The 16816-nt window shown below is 34.2% G+C and overlaps 1 protein-coding gene across 1 annotated transcript in view; it reads right to left on the reverse strand.

Moving 5' to 3' along the window:
- Positions 1–16816, reverse strand: part of REV3L (REV3 like, DNA directed polymerase zeta catalytic subunit) — a 79658-nt gene that overhangs the window by 23755 nt on the left and 39087 nt on the right. Inside the window, exons 12-18 of the mRNA XM_081314054.1 lie at positions 15602–15738; positions 11007–15078; positions 9348–10240; positions 7822–7910; positions 6838–6963; positions 6505–6703; positions 3925–4036 (exon numbers count right to left, since the gene is read on the reverse strand). Of these exons, the coding sequence (XP_081170180.1) occupies positions 3925–4036; positions 6505–6703; positions 6838–6963; positions 7822–7910; positions 9348–10240; positions 11007–15078; positions 15602–15738 (5628 nt within the window). The remainder of the gene's footprint in view (positions 1–3924; positions 4037–6504; positions 6704–6837; positions 6964–7821; positions 7911–9347; positions 10241–11006; positions 15079–15601; positions 15739–16816) is intronic.

Raw genomic sequence — 16816 nt, forward strand, 5'->3', positions numbered from 1 at the left:
GCTCTTAACTCTAACTGAATCTTTTTTGGGGTCTTCTCAGGATGACCCGTCTCATTCAAACAGTAATACAACTCTCTTGTTCAGAAATCTACCTAGCTGATACTCTGAAATAATAGTAGTTTGAATAAATAGCAACAATTGGGTGCACATGCTTTGTAGTCTCTTAAACATTTCAGTTACTTTAATTCTAACTGTTTTGTAACCACGGAGTTATGTATGGATGTGTGTGTGTGTGTATTCGAATCTCAGAAGGGTATGGCTGACTGATGAAAACAAATAAGTTTGAAATGCATATCAGTCTCCCTTTAATTCTTTGTTAGCAATCTAAAATTTACACAAATATGAGCTGTCACTGTTGTGACTACTGCCTGTGGATGGCCTTCGGTTAGGCCGAAACAGGAAATAAAGATTTGCCCCATGTTTGGGGCCTAGCAAGGTAATCTAAATAGTTAACAAGCATTTAACACATATCTCCCTTGCTTCTCAGCTAACAAAGTGATAGAGCTTGTGGCCTAGAGGTTAAAACAACTGCCTAATGTGCAATCAGCCCAGGTTCGAATCTCAGAAGGGTATGGCTGACTGATGAAAACAAATAAGTTTGAAATGCATATCAGTCTCCCTTTAATTCTTTGTTAGCAATCTAAAATTTACATATGTATGTATGTATGTATGTATGTATGTATGTATGTATGTATAAAACAATATGAACTCTTTATTATCAGCTTTTCTTCAATGGAGTCATAAAAATTGATGATGATGTCTTCCACAGTTAAAAGTAGGGCATCTATTATTGCCCTAATGTTTATGATGGATATTACTAACTTGACAGATAGTATTTCTGTGCACGTTACCAAATTCAAATCCAGTATTTTCAATTAAATAATATTTAGAGCATGCATTGTTTTCCAGGAGTTCAAAGCAGACTACATAAATTACTTCTTACAATTTTTCCCACTGATCTCAAATCATCCAATGAGCTTTCACGGCTTAGAGTGGAATTGAACCTGGGATTCCTTGTGCCAATCAACCCCTCGACCATTATATTAGTCTGGTTCTCCAATTATGTTGTAGCAAATCATATCAAAGACTCCTAACTGACATGTTGGAGAGTCTTAAGTCTATAACAGTAGATAGGACTCAGATATATAAGTAAATAGACTGATACATAAAATAGTTCTACTTGTTTTGTTTGCAAATTTTGCCAAAACTTCACTAAGTAAGCCACAGATCAGAAGAAGTTTATTTGAAATCTAAATTATGTCATACTGTTTTGTCCAACTTTAATACCCGAAAATCTGGAGGGAGGGGGGGATTGTTAAAGATAAAATGTACTGTAAAACTTTTCAATAAAAAAAAAACCCCGAAAATCTTATCTGTATTAATGTGATGGATTCACTGAATAATTTCAACATCCTGATAAGACAAGCAAAGTATTTATTAAATTTTAATGGAAATAGTGTTATTTCACATTAAAAAGATCACTGCTGATGTAATGTGAGTAGCTACAGCTATTAGGTTTCTTTTTATTCCATTTTCAGTTCCAATTGTTGGTATAGAATTTGTAGGAACTCAGTTTATAAACTAAAAACCTTCATGGAGAAAGCCACTGCAGTTTAACTAAATAACCTCTGTGAGTGAAAATATATTAATATATCTATAACCAGGAAAGTTTCTTCGATAGGCACATATATGTGTGCCTCAGATTTAGTCCATAAAGATGTTTTTTGCACTGGTCACCTCAGAAACCATTTGGCTATTTCTGCACATTTTGTTTTGTATTCCTCAGTTATTATTGATAACCAAACAATAAAAATTATAGTCAAGTACACTGAATATATACTAGGAAATCACCATTTATTCAGCTGTTCTGCTAAATTTTATTTTTCTACCACTTGCAGTTCATAAACATCAAAGATTATTAAACTCTATAATTATACGGTTGTAGTGAAAGCTTGACCATTTCTTCTCTCTGCTGTTCTAGTAAAGCTATGAAATTTTCATTTCAACTAACAACAATTTAATGTGTCATCCAAATTTTAAAAAAAATCATTTTTAGCAATAATAGGAAGGAACAAGAAAGGTTTGTAAAGTATAAGTTAAAATAGCTTGTTTCCACTAATCAAAATTAAAATGAACTATAGTTCTTAGGTTGAGCAACATAAGCCACACTTAATAGGTCAGTCATTAAGTTGTTTCAAAGGAGAGACAATGTACACATTCAAAAATTACCTAGCTTTCAATTGGCAAGACAAACTACATAAAGTTTAAATCTAAACCATATTTTAAACCATTCTCATATTTATTTTATCTGCAAAACAATACAGCATGATCTTTATATGAAGTTGACTGGAACTAGGAAATGAAAATTAACATATCCTAATTCGTGTCTTTGTCTCATTCAAGAGTTATCCAATTTCTACTAAATCCAACAAAACTTATAACTTTTGCAGTAATAATTCATAACATTAGCAACCAAACCTATTTTGAACACTGTTTTGTCCAATATAATATTTAATTAAATTAATGTCATAGCCAAAGATAATAGGTTGGGAAAGAAAAGTAATAAAAATTTCAAATATACTCAATTCCAGGAGGTAATTTATTTGAAATATAGTTCCATACATATCAACATAGAATTATTATTATTTTGCTAAATGAAACCACTGACTGAAAGTCTTGCATCAACTTGATTTTAGAGGGGGTGTAATTTTTATCCCTTAAACAGTAAAAATATTGAATAAAAAATATCTGAAAATACACATCATACTTCAATCATTGGCCAGTCCTAGCTGACATACAGCATTTCAAGAAGTGTTTACCAGGTAACAACCCAGATGTTTGGTTTGCCTTTTTCATGATAGAGAAATCAGTGTGCTTTCTTCATTCAGTGAAGCCTTCAGCTGTCAAGTCTTCGTTTTTTGATCTTCAGAGATAAATAAAAATTGTAATGTTCTGTTGTTTGGAATGTTTTTTTTTATGCAGACAAGTGATATTTTTCCTATACTTCCAAAATGGTGGAAGATTTTAAAAAATTAAAAGAATAGAATTGGTTTGCAATTTCCAAGTTGTTTTGTAAGTCAGACGGAGCAGCGGATTCCCAAAAAAGAGAAAGATAAAATTAATTTCCTTACCTGTAATTTTGTCTTCTCTGAACAGGAATCCGCTGCTTCGTCAGGACCCACCCTTTGCTGGTTGCTTTCAGCAACTCTAGTATTCTGGTTTCCTGGATTTGGTCAATGCCATTCTCATCAGAAGTTTTCTAGTTGGAGAGAGAGAGAATTGCAAATGTACTCTGCCTAGTACACATTTTCCTTGAGAATGTATTCCAGCCAGAAGTTTCAAAGTTTAGCTTTCTGGATAAAATAAGACTTCAAAGCTTTGGCAGTTGACCCGAAGAAAGACACATCTGAACTTCTATAAGTGCATGACCAGAGGATGCTATAAGAGCATGTAAGAAACTTGAAAATGATACACCAAACCAAATTTGGAAAAGGAGAAGTTTCCCTTTGGAGAAGACATATGTAAAAAAAATATCATGCCTACCTATTTATTTTTTGCCTGCATCACTAGGAGCAATGAATTTTCCTATGAAGTTGTCAGAAAAATCACCTCTTTCCTGCCTACTGGTAGATTTTTTTAAAGTTGTATTTTAAGACAGTAAGAAGTTTTCTAGATTTCACATGCATCTTAAGGATATTATAAGTTCAATAGCACTGATGTGAATTCTGGTTTAAGAGATCTGAATAAATATACCTTAAAAGATAAACATATTGTTATGAAGACCCAAAGCAAACATTTAATAAAAGTGTTAAAATATGGGGACACAAGAAAGAGAAGAGAGACCAAAAACTGAACAAACTTAATCAGGAATTTATAAGCTGGAAAACAAAACAAAACAAAACAAAACAAAACAAAGAATACTACCTTTTAATAATATTCACTACCTCCTGGAAAAGTGCTCTCTCATCAGTAGCATATGAGACTTCCAGCCCTGAGATACCAGATCTTGCAAGCAAAGGGGCGTGTTCTCTATTACCTGAAAAACAAATTGGAATGCATTTATTTCTTGAGAAAAACGTGATCATTTCAGTTTTGACAGTGAGCAGTACAAATAGTATTCCAGTACCCTTCCTCCACCTGCTGCAGACAAAGCATGAACAAGTTCATGGCAATTTTGCATTTAATTCTATCATACTGAAAAGCATATACACGTTTTTGAATTTTTTTAGAATGCTACACCACTGGTTTTTCTAAGGTTCATATGTTGTAACTTTTCACAAACATATATCACAATAAATGATCATAAACACAATTTTATTAATCTATACTAGAAAAAAATCACTGCTGCGTTATTTACTATAATGATACTAAAACCTTTCTTTAGATTTGAATTCCTGCTACCAATCTTTGTTATTCTACATTATGAATATGCCTGATTCAGAGGAAGAAAACCATGCTACATTAATCTCTATCAATATGCACCAGGTTAATGTTGCTGGTCTAGCACATGGCAAAGAGGGAGATTATTAATTAATATAGATGCTATTAACAAAACTGCCTTGGTATCCGAGCACTGAGCTCTCTGTGCAAAGAGCACCTTGCTTTCTCTTATATGAAAGATCATGGACTATTTTTTACCAGGTATTCTTCATATAGGCAGGAAATAAGCTGATAGGAAGGATTCTAGACAGAAGTAGTTACTGAACATTTCAGTGTAAGATAGGGTAAAGACTATGATAATCAACTGAGACTAGGAATGATCAATGAACATTATGAAACATGGCTTTTCAGCAACTACTATGTAACCTAAGGCCTAGGGCGTGTAGAAAAAATATTCTTGTTAGAAATTAATTGATATCCACATCAAAACAATTAAAAACACATTTATTACTTCTAGTTCCAAGTAAATTATTTTTTAAACAGCCACAAAACACATACATGGCCAAAATCAAGTTGAGACTGAAACACTTTCGTAGATGTTTCTATTTCAATTTGATCGTGATTTTTGTTATAATGGTCCAACATTAGTCAATGTGTTTTTAGAATTTAAAAAGTTCATGGTAGAATAATCAAAATGAGATTTTACTTTGTCAGCCAACAGTATCTTAAATAAATCAAATATTCAGTACTAATAACTCTGCAACATTAAGTACAATCTGTTTTTTTAAAGAAAATATGCTAAATCTAATATGGTTGAATTCAGTCTATACGTTTTCTTTCCAGTTTCTGAAGGCAGCCTCTAGAAAGACATAATTTAATAAAAACAATGTATTGCTTTAAAATTAAATATTTTAAAGAAAAATGCTATCAAAGGATGCTAAAGGTAAGAATAGGAATTACTTAATATCCAGAAATAAAAGTGGACGAAAAGATATGTTTTGTTATCATGTTACATTATGTTATTCAGAACTTTAATAACAGCATAAAGTTATTGAATATAAATCTAAGAGTTTGCTACTTTATTCTTGTAATTAAGTTTAAGGTTTTTTCACTAGCCTAAACCAGTGGTACTCAACCTTTAACAGCTGGAGAGCCACTTCACCATTAACTGTTGCAGAGCATAACATCAAACGTGAACATTGCAATCTTTTCTTCATGGTGCTACCTAATTTTTGGTGGTGTTCATCACCACATGCAACATTTACTGAACCATGTCATGGCATATCATTTTTTCTCTCCACTGCTGTTATCCTTGTTCCTTATTGGTTGCTGGGGAAAAAAGGGGAAGATTCCCATTCTTTCCCATGGCTGCTGGGCTGGAGTGATTTCTATTCTTACCTGGCAGGGGGATCCCAGCAGCTCCTTCGCTTTCCTCCTATGGGAGGAGGTACTTCAGTGACTCCCACACTGCCGGTCCTTTGGTCAGTGCTCCCCGCGCTGCCTGATAAGAGTGGAGCGCCGATCAGATGCCTACACTGCGAGAGCCGCCTGTAGGGCCTCAAGAGCATCCAGCTCTAGAGCCACAGGTTGAGTATCACTGGTCTAAACAAAGCCAAAAAGGTACAATACAATAAGGGCCCTCTTTAGACCCTACAAAGATCAGAAAACCACACAACAACCCTTATGCAACATTTAACATATTCCATGTTCTATCTTTATTCAAACCAATTAAGACAGATTACCAAAACTGAATTTTTTGAACAGTCCCAGGAAATTAAAAAGGACTAGTTCAGCACAAGAGTTTTGAGGCCTGCCACCTAGGGTATGCTTTCCTCTTTATATCTTCAGGACTTCTGCAGGAGCATGCTACAAAGATATTAAACGTTGTTTAATATACACCTAGGCAGATGTTAAACATTATAGCCCTTGCAAATGTTCATAAAAAGATATAAGGTGGAAACCACGTATTGTAAGTCCATGATTCTACAATGAGATGACACGAATTTAAGCACTAGCAAACCTCCTTCAAAACCACATTTTTATTTACTATGTTTATTAATACCTACATACAACAAATTCAAAATATTGACATTAATTTTAAAGAAAACAAAATGAAATAAGGACCTTGACTTGAGATAGTTCTTGCTCTGTCTTTATCGATCACTACAGCACCAGAGATTTCCATTTTCTCAGTATCTGGCAATGGTGTGTCAGATGAGATGCAGTAGAATAAAGCACAGATAGGATCAAATTCAGGATCCGCCTCCAAATCTCTTCTTGTTCGAGCATGCAATTCTATACTTAGCAGTGTAAGATACTGTACCTACACAGAAAAGTTTATATTATTAGCTTTGTTAAGTACTTTGACAAGTACTTTCATTTTGAAAACTTCAAAAATGATGTGAGGAACATATATTGGGCGTGTAAAGCATTTTCAATTAAAAAAAAATGAGTTACCTCATGTAAAGCCTTTGCTTCTTGAAGGTTTTGTACACTTATTTTAAAACCGTAAGAATTGTTCAAAGATGGTCCTTCAATCTGAGAAGTTTCTTTCTTTTGAGTAGTTATAGTAGTGAACTGATTCTGTTAAATAAAACAACAAGCTTCTAACAATTAAGACTATTTTTTTGATAATTTAAATAATTTAACTCTCACAATCTTGTTAATCTCCATTCAACTGGTGGGTATAAATAAATACTCAGATCATATTCCAGGCAGAAAAGCACTGCCATATTGTTATAATTTCTAATGCTTTTTTCACAACTACAATGGGAGCTTCTTTCGGTTAATACAAGACTTACACCAGGAACGTGTCTCTAAAATAACCACATGGAACCATTCTCCTCTTCAATATGATGCACTCAATTATAGCTGATTACAAAAGACTGGGAATAGCTGCACAGCTAATACTGACTGCATCAGTAATACTGCGGTTTTAGCATTTACAGGTATGTTACAGCCACATAAATTGCAACTTATACCACAGAAATTGTTTCCTAGGTTGTTCCAATGTTTATTAACATATCCTTCAATCAAAAATATCAAACTCAAGATGTCATATGTGTTCTTCAAACATGGAAAGTTCAGGTTCCAAAAAAAGCATTAAATATTCTTCACCATCAGTGTAATCTTTAAATGCATTTTCAATAGGAGATGCATACTTTTGTTAACAGCTAGCAACAAGTTTTTGTATTAAGTCAGGAGAAATAAATCTAAAAGTGATTTCTGATATGGTGTATCATACAAAGTCATTTTACAAATAATTCCTAAGCAATTTTTAGTAGGTATTTATTTTACTCTTCCAAGCTAATTTCAGCCTGCCCTTTCATATAAACTTCCACAAAGCAGTAAACTAGAATGCAACAAAGCTGGATGATCTTAAAACAAAACGTAAAAGACAAAAATCAAAACCCAAGTTAGTATAGTTTCATTCCTTCTTACCTTAATTTGTGTTGTTAAAAGTACTTTACGAAGTGCATCAACATTTCTTCCTCGTCTAGAACTAAACTTCTGAATATCTCGTCCTATGGCTGAAAAAAGAATATTACTTTCTATTGTAAAAAAATCTATGCATTTCAGTTACACAGCTCTAAGAAGCTTAAAATATAATGAGCATACACACTAACAAAACAAGTAAACTTTAAGATCAAATTACATAAATACAACTCTGAATTATCTTCAATTCATCGTACAACTGGACAGTTTCTTGTCAGGAATATTACAATGACCTCCAAAGGTCCTTTCTCTCTCTGGTATTCTGTACAATGGACTAAATTATGTACAAAAACCTTAAAGGTTTATTTTAATTCAAAAGTTGCAGAGCACATGCTTTGCATTCAGAAAGCTACTGGTTCAATCATTGGCAACTTCAAATAGTGAATAAAAATAAAGTATTTTCCAGTTAGAATACATGTTGTACATGAAACAAGCAAATATTAACCCCAATACTAAATCAGGGAATGACATTGGATCACGTTATTTTGATCTTATATAAATTAGATAAAAATGTTGCAAATTCATTAATGGTTTATTTACCTGGCTATAATTAAGATGCCAATGTCTTTATATATTCAAATATTATGGCTATTTTAAATGAGTAAATATTAAATGACTATCCATTATGTTTTAAAGCCAGATTTAATGTTATATTGGCTTTTTGAAGGATAGGCAGTCACTCTAGTCTTGCAGGATATGGTGGTATCATCACTAAACCTCTCCATTCTGGACAATTATCATCTAGTTTGCAATCCAATCTTCTCTTCGTGAGGAAGACTATGGAGAAAGTATTCAGCTGGCAGCTACAAATCTTGGAGAAATGATTTATCTTTCTGTTTCAGAAAGGGGTATAGTAGAGGTAAGGATAGCTGTGCTTGTCAGTGATTTTTGTGGAGCTGGGAAGGAAATGGTGCATCCATCCTTGCGCTCCTTGATCTCTCAGCAGCTTTTGATACCACTGTATCCTTCTTAACCAGCTAGAGCTGGGAGTGAAAGACACTTTTGTCGCAGCAGCTCACCTACTTTCTCAGTGATTTGTTTTCAGCTGGCATTGATGGGAGGTGGGAGATCATGTTCACAGCCTCTCACTTGTAGAGTACTGTAAAGGTATGTGGAATAACCATGAGAGATAGGAAGAAAGGTTGTGCCTTCTCTGACTCTGCCCTCTGGAACAGCACTCTCAAAATAAGTAAGGTGTTAACTTTCCTTGGGACTCCACGCTCTAAAGACCAAGTCTGAGGATAGTGTCTCTGTGGAACTCATCAGATTTTTATTGGTTTGGTTGTTTTTAATTTGGGGGTGCTACTTTTTGTTTCATGCTTTTAACTTTTTAAATTGTGTATCTGGATACTGTAAGCCACTCAAGTGTTTTGGGGTAGGCAGCCATAATAAACTTAATATAACAAGTAAATAATACAGTAACTGACTGAATTTATTTTTTAATTGCTGCATTTCTTTGGTGATAAGCTTACCTGATAATGGAGTATATCCAAGTGCTTCTGGTATTCCTTGAGATATATGCTCCCTGATAGGTGTACTATGAAAGCAAATATCAGAATTGCCATCCGGTTCTTTGCTCAATGGGGAGACACAGGATGGTATTTTGCTTTCCTTTTTGACAGATTTCTGTTCTTTCTCAGGTACAGATTTATTTTCTTCTAGAGAAGACAATACACCCTCTGAGTCTTCTAAATTAGATTGCTTAGATTCGGTGGATACAACTTGTTGCCAGGGAGGAAATACTGGTGAATCAGGAGAACTATAATTGGTATAATCTTCCTCTTTTTTGTCCTTATCTATTGCTGCAGCGACAAGTGGCATTGTCTTTTCTTTAACTACAGCCTTACTCATTTCAGAGATATTTACACCAAACTTTTCCATAGTTTGAGGTGATATGGGATTTGAAGATGAAAAGCACAGATCTTCTGATTGTACAGCAGGTTTGCTTGGTATATCAGAACTCACAGCAACCTTGACTATCTGATGGGATACATTCTTAGGCAAAGACATATTGGTCAAACTCTCATCAATCTTTTCCATTTCAATTGATTTGATGACAGCTCTTTTTTTAAAATATTCATAATCTTCTTTGGCTTGAAGCCATGACTGAACTTGCTGGTAGCTTGGTGCACATTTGCAAGGCATGATCACTATCTTTTTGTCATTAATTTTACGGATGTTCCTTTGTTTTTTATCAGTAGAAAATTGGTTATTTCGAAGGGGAGAGCCTGGCCTAGGACTCTGTGCCATTGCCAAAAATGCAGTCTTCCAGAGTTGTAGTCCCTCCAAAGAGAAATCTCCTTCAAATTCAAGTAGACCATTTGGAAGTCTAGATTCTACTGTAAGTACTCTTCCTCCAATCTCTCTGTAAAATAATTACTTTAATTATTTTTCTCATAAACATGATTTATTTTACTAGTAAAATAAATATTTGTCCTTACTGTTTTCCTCTATCTAATACCATGCAAGTATAAATTTATGGTATAATGGAAACTTTCCTATCCTCTACTGAAGCCCTCAAATCTATTCTAGAAGGACTTCGGCCTCCATCTCAGATTTGGAAAGTATGGAGGGGTAAAGAACAGAGAATCTGATTTACCAGGAAAAAAGCATTATCTTCAGCACAAAATTACTATATACAATAAAATATACAAGTAAAATATACAAATATACAATAAAAAATAAAATGTGGTTAAATTATCTAAGCAAAAGAATAAACTTAAGTCAAAATCCTTTAGGTTCTAAGATATTACATCCAAGTTAGTAAATTTAAGATAATAATCGATTATGAATAACTTTGTTGTTACCCAAGAATATTTTTCTAAAATGGTAATTTATCCAGTTTCATTTAAATACTTCTGAGTAATACCCAATCATTCTTACATGTCATGTTCATAATGGTTAACTACAAAAATAAACTGGAGTGTCTTACTTTTATAGATGAAATGTAATTGTGATTTTATGTAGCTCTAGCCTTCACCTTGTAGCCCTTATAGGTCCAGAAAGGAAGGCTACATTAAATTGTATCCAACTTTTTAATTCTTATGTAAAGATGTAAATATTTCTAATGATATAAAAAAGAGAGATATGACTACAGAAAGTCCTATTGACTATCTATATAACCACATTACCTTGGCTTTTCAGGTACATCAGAGGGATTGCTGCAAAAAGGTTCTTGATAAATTGTTTCTGCCAGGTCATGATCTAATAAAGTTGACATGATTTCTTCACGACTGGGCGGTGACATTAGAGGTTTAAGGATGTGAGCAGCACGAGCTGTAGAACTCCCATTCTTTGACTGTGATGGAGAGCTTGTAGATCTAGGTGAACTGTCAGGGGTTGGTGTTAATCCCTCATTGTTTCTTGAAATATACAACTCTAAATCTTCAGAAGCAGCATCCATAAGTTCACCATCAGGGGAAGATAAAATAGAAGAAAAAGATATACTAACTGAGTCAAGTGACTGTCCAGGTTCAGAAATGACTTCCTTTCTAAAGGGATTTTGACTCCAATCACCATTTGGAGATGAAAGATTAAGAAAAATTGCTTTCTTCATAATATTTCTATCCAATTGAAGTTGTTCTTTATGACACATTTCAGCCTGCTGACCATCTGCTGGTGAGCCAGGTTCAGACGTAGATGGAAGAATGTTTTTCCATTGATTGTGGAGATGATTTTCATTGTTTTCCAAACATCTTTTATCAAAAAGCTGAGGGCTTTGTCGGCCAGATCTTAACCAAGATTGAGGATCTGAATTATGCATATTTTCTTCTTTAGATATTTTATGATTTAAAGAATCAGTTTCTGCTGTTTGACCTGGATAATGGTCCTGGGCTACATCACTCAGAAATTTCTGTGGTAAATTTTGATCTGCTGGGACAAATTGACTTGCAGAATACAAACTACAAAATCCAGTCTGACCTATAGCATTAATATCAAAATTGTAATTATGATCAGGTGACAGACTATCTTCAAGTGAGTAACAGCTTTCAAAACCCGCATCTGAATAAAGAATGGAACTATCAGCAGGTGTAACATGGCCAGTTTTATTACTTAGTTGTTTTGCTGAATCTTTTAAAAGCTTGACCGCCTTTTCTTTAGATTTTTTATCCCTGGGAATACGAGGCTTTCTTGGAGATGTAACAGAACAAAGTTTTTTAGATGCTTTATTTGAATCAAGAGGGATGGAAGCATCTATGTTCAACTGAGATTTAACTGATGCTTGTTCATGGATGTTGTTCATATGCATTTTCTGTTGTCTCTTTTGGAGTAATTCTTTCAGAACTGCTAAGCCAGAATGCCCTTCATTGAATGCTGAAGGAGTTAGCAGACCCTTGCTCTTACACTGAGAATCTGTTTGGGCTTGAGAGACTGTTTCTGATACAACCTTTTGTTTTGTATTTTTTTCAGGGTTAAAATGTGACACATCCAAAATAAACCCCCTCTGTTTGTGTTCCCATTCTAATTTTTTCACTGGACTTCTTAAAGAAGCTACAAAGCATTTTTTTGGTAACTGATAAGATCCATGGCTTTCCTCAGACGTTTTTAAAAAAGAAATATGATCAGCATGCTTTGCTGCTTCTGACAAATAAACTATTTGCTGCTGATTATCTTTACAACACAAGAAGTTACTAGGATGAATCTGATCAGTATTGATCACCTCAGAAGAAATACAGTTTTCATTTACTTTTCCCACCGAGGATAAAAGTTTGTTTTGTGAATTTGTAACTTCTTCTGTCTTTTTAAGTGCATCCTTAGAATTATATGCATTCAGTGCTACCTGAGATACACAGTTACACTGGTCATATATGTTATTTTGAATTGAGGATTCTTCCATTCTAAATATACTACTCTGACTGTTAGATCTTTGGAAATTTATTTTGGCTTTTTCCCTTCCAGATATCAGAGAAGCTATGTCTGGATGAAGATCCTCTGTCAAACTGGAACCTTGATGCCCAATAGGCTTTTCATTTTCCAACAATGATTGGAAATAAATCAATGGATTTACTTGGGCATTAGTTGTTAATGAAAGCTGTGCTGAAGATGGATGTCCTGTAGAACAGCCAATTGGATGTGAATTTCCCAGGTTGTGAACATTGTCAGGTAACTCCCAGGGGTTTGGTGTAAGTTTAAGTTCTGCTACAGGAGGAATACTATTTTGACTATCTGCCATTGTCACCAGTGTGGACACTTTTTTAAATTTTTGTTTCTGTTTTGATCTTGGCTTTCTCTTTAAATTATTTCTAGGTTTATTAGACTGATTGCTTTTTTTGTTGCTTCTTATAGTAGCATTAGCAAATTGCTTTCTACACTTTTTAACCTGAGTTTTTGACTGAAAGTGTTTTCCCACATTGGGATTAAGAGTTTTACTGCTGAACGTATTAGTATTTTTAAACACTAATGTTTCTTTTTCTAGATTACACGCAATTTCTTCGGCATTTGGCTCAGTGGGAGACCAGCAACGGGGTGGGGATACACTAACTGGACTTGCACTTCTTTCCGGCAGAAAACCTAATTTAGACATAACATCACTATAATTCAAGTCACAGTCTTCAGTTTCAGCACTGTATGATGGCAGAGGAGTGGAAAGAAAGGCATGAGTCCTCTTTCTGAAATATAGGGTTCTTCTAATAGTTTTACTTTTTATATTTTGTGGTTTCCCACCCAGCCTTTTCTTGGCAGACTTACATTTTGCTTTTCTTTTGTTACTTTTCTTTGGTGTTAATGGATAAATAGGATATTTGGTTGCAGGTGAATCAGGAACTTTTGGCCAGAAGTCCTTCAAAGGTGCAAGCTTCTTATATAGATTCATTTTCTCTTCGGTAAGAAAGACTTGTTCCTCACTAGAATCTATTTTTCCCAGCTTAACAAGCATATTTTTCCGCCCCCTGAACCTATTAATAATAATATATTTTATAATAACAGGTGGCAATTTTCTAGAAAGTCGCCTTCGTTTTCTACATCTTTTAGAACCATCCACATTTTCATCATTTTCTGCAGAATGAGGTAGTGTGATTTTTGAATTATGTATGCCCAAACCAGATTCACTGTCTTCAGTTTCATAATTTATTTTACGTTTAGCTCTGAGTGTATATTTATTACCACATAGTCCAAACGTTTCCTCAGATTCTTGAGCAAAATCTTCAAAATGACAATCAGTATAGTTCCTGGTGTCTGTGGACATTTTGTTTTCAAAAACCATATGATGAACTTGGGTATCATTCCGTAACAAAATGTCTCTATCGGGAATATTGCTACTTGCATTATCTTGTACATAGCAGCTTTCTTTAGTGGATAAAGCATCCATGGCATTTGCAGACTGCTGATTGCTAAGAACCGTTTTCTTTTTATTTCGTTTTAGCTTAGACTGTTTTTTTCCTTGTTGCAGTTTGTATGTCACAGGGCCCAACTTCTGCGGCTGATTGAGACAATTAGAAAGAACTACACTAGGAAAGAACATATAGTGTGCTGCCTGTTGATTTACATTTGTTTTTTCATTCTTGTGTTCCTCAAATTCTTCATATCTAAGCTTAAAGTTATTAAGGCTATCTCCATCAGTGCTTTTTTCAGAAGAAAGAATAAGAGTCTGATTACTCTCTGAGCAAGACATGGTTTCACAGTTTTCTGGTGCTGGGAAAAGGCTATTTAAATCCGTAGTGTTTGCTTTTATATTTATTTCAGAAGGTGTTTTATTTTTGGAATAAACTAAATCTATAAAATTGGACTTATTTGTTAGAATATTTTCACTAATTTGGTGGTTCATATGCTGAGATACATCCTTTGCAACCTTTCTAATTCCAGTATACTTTCTGCTAGGCAAGTGTCTGCTTACAGAGGAGATGTCTTCACACAAAACAGAGCCTTTTTCACTTTTATTATTTTCCTGATGTGGCTTTTCAGAATGGAGGATGTTGTTGAAGGATGCTGGGTATTTCATGTTGTAAATACTTTCGTTTGAAAGAGAATGGATGGATAAGTCAGGTCTTATATCAGTCATGCTTGGCTGAGTAAGACCTTCTAAGTCACCAGTATTCAAAACATGAGAAGAAAGGGCACTTGTGTGTTTACACTGAAAAGTTATTTTAGCAGGTGATGGGGGTTCCAGAGTAGCAGCATCTTTATGAAAAATTGTAGTCTTTACAGTTTTGCTTGTTGCAATTGCAGAGGTGTGGGTCCGCGAACCTTCATTGTTCAAAGGATTGTCTAGAACAGAACAGATGATTTTTTTTACTATTTTCTCCCTGAGGTTATATAAAATATAAAGTATATAAAATATCAGCAAGTATAAAGATGTTGTTTAGCCAAATAATAATTACTGATGATAAAAGAATATAATTAAAGAAATTCTAAGGGCATCAAGCAGTACAAGATCATTATGAGACTAATAACATGGTATGAGGGACACTTTAGATAACATTCACAGAATTCTACAATATTTATAACATAACAAGATTATGGAAAGCTCCTAAGATTTGACAACTATGTTTAATTCTGGCCAATTAAGTTTTTGCTGATGAACCACTAGAAAATATTGCCTCTATGCTATTATTGGGGAGGTTGAAAACAAATTCAACAGCTTCACCTAAACTTAACTTTGCAATATACGTGGGACAAGATTCCTATCCAACGTTTCTACAAAGCACCTAACCCATATATGTGACACAGAGATCACAATGAAGAATTATTGTTTCTGAGAAAAATGCAAAACCCTTTTAAGTATACTTACCACTGTTTTCATCTGCAGTTCCATCTAACTGAGGTATAGAAAGGCTTGCTAGAAGCATGTTATCATTCCAGTCCATATCATCTTCAGAAGAACTATCATCTTCACCTGAACTTTGATTTCTACTTCTGCCCATTGACCTACAAGAAATACAACCTATTTTACACAACTAAAAACTTCTGACCATAATCGGGTAGTTCAATAGTTATGACACATTGAATCTTGGACAGTAAAGACAAATAAATCTATACAATTCACTTTCCAGGAGGATGACAGCCTGATGAAGTATTATTGTTGTGATCAGATCACTTTCTGCTCAGAACTAAGACTGTAGCAACTTTTTCTCTTCAATGGGAAAGAACTATTAGATTACTTTGATCCTAGATGCTAATAAATCAGAGGGCTCTGATTATTTCCTTGGGTCAGTCTATGGAATACAGATAGTTGAAAATCTCCTCCTACACTTTTTCAATCTAGCTAAGAAAAATCAACCTAACTGGGATACTGTTAGAATGCAAATGGCAGAAAACTAGTTTAACACCAGTAAAAAATGCATAATTGAGCTCACTTTGTGGGAGTGATGATGAAGCAGGATTATTCGCTTTTTTCATTATTTTGTCTCAATGAAGATGTGTATAATTTGTCAACCCACTTATCACTTTGCTCAACTCTAGCTAGTTTATTATACCTAGTAGGAAACTTCATAACAAAGAGACCATTCCTAATAAAATAAAGAAATTGGATAATCTAAGTAATTATAAGTGTGGTTAATATCTCCCTCCCGGGCAAAGCTACTGAGCTGAAATAGCTGTTCAGACTGGATGAAACTAAATTTCTACATACATTTCAACTAGGGTTTAAGTCTGGTTTGTATAACAACTCTTCTGTCCATCCTATTAGATGGCTTTTGCTGAGACGTAGATAGGCAGAGTTGCTTCTCCTCTATGATTCTTGATACAATTTACCATGGCATGCTATGGAGATGCTTTAAATTTAATCGTACCTGTTTTAATGAGTTGCAAATAGATGCTACACGTGTCTTCTAATGCACCTCTTTCAAATGAAGCACTCCATAGGCTTATTTCTTCCCTCCACCAACAAGCCTAATCTCTCCTCTCCTTTATCAAAATCCTTTCCATTCTTACTATGGTTTTCAAAAATATGACAATTAGGGCTAAATAATATTTAGAGAAAACCAGTATGACTATGCTTTAATTA

Source organism: Vipera berus (genome assembly GCF_964194415.1).
Source record: "Vipera berus genome assembly, chromosome: 1".
NCBI lineage: Eukaryota > Metazoa > Chordata > Lepidosauria > Squamata > Viperidae > Vipera > Vipera berus.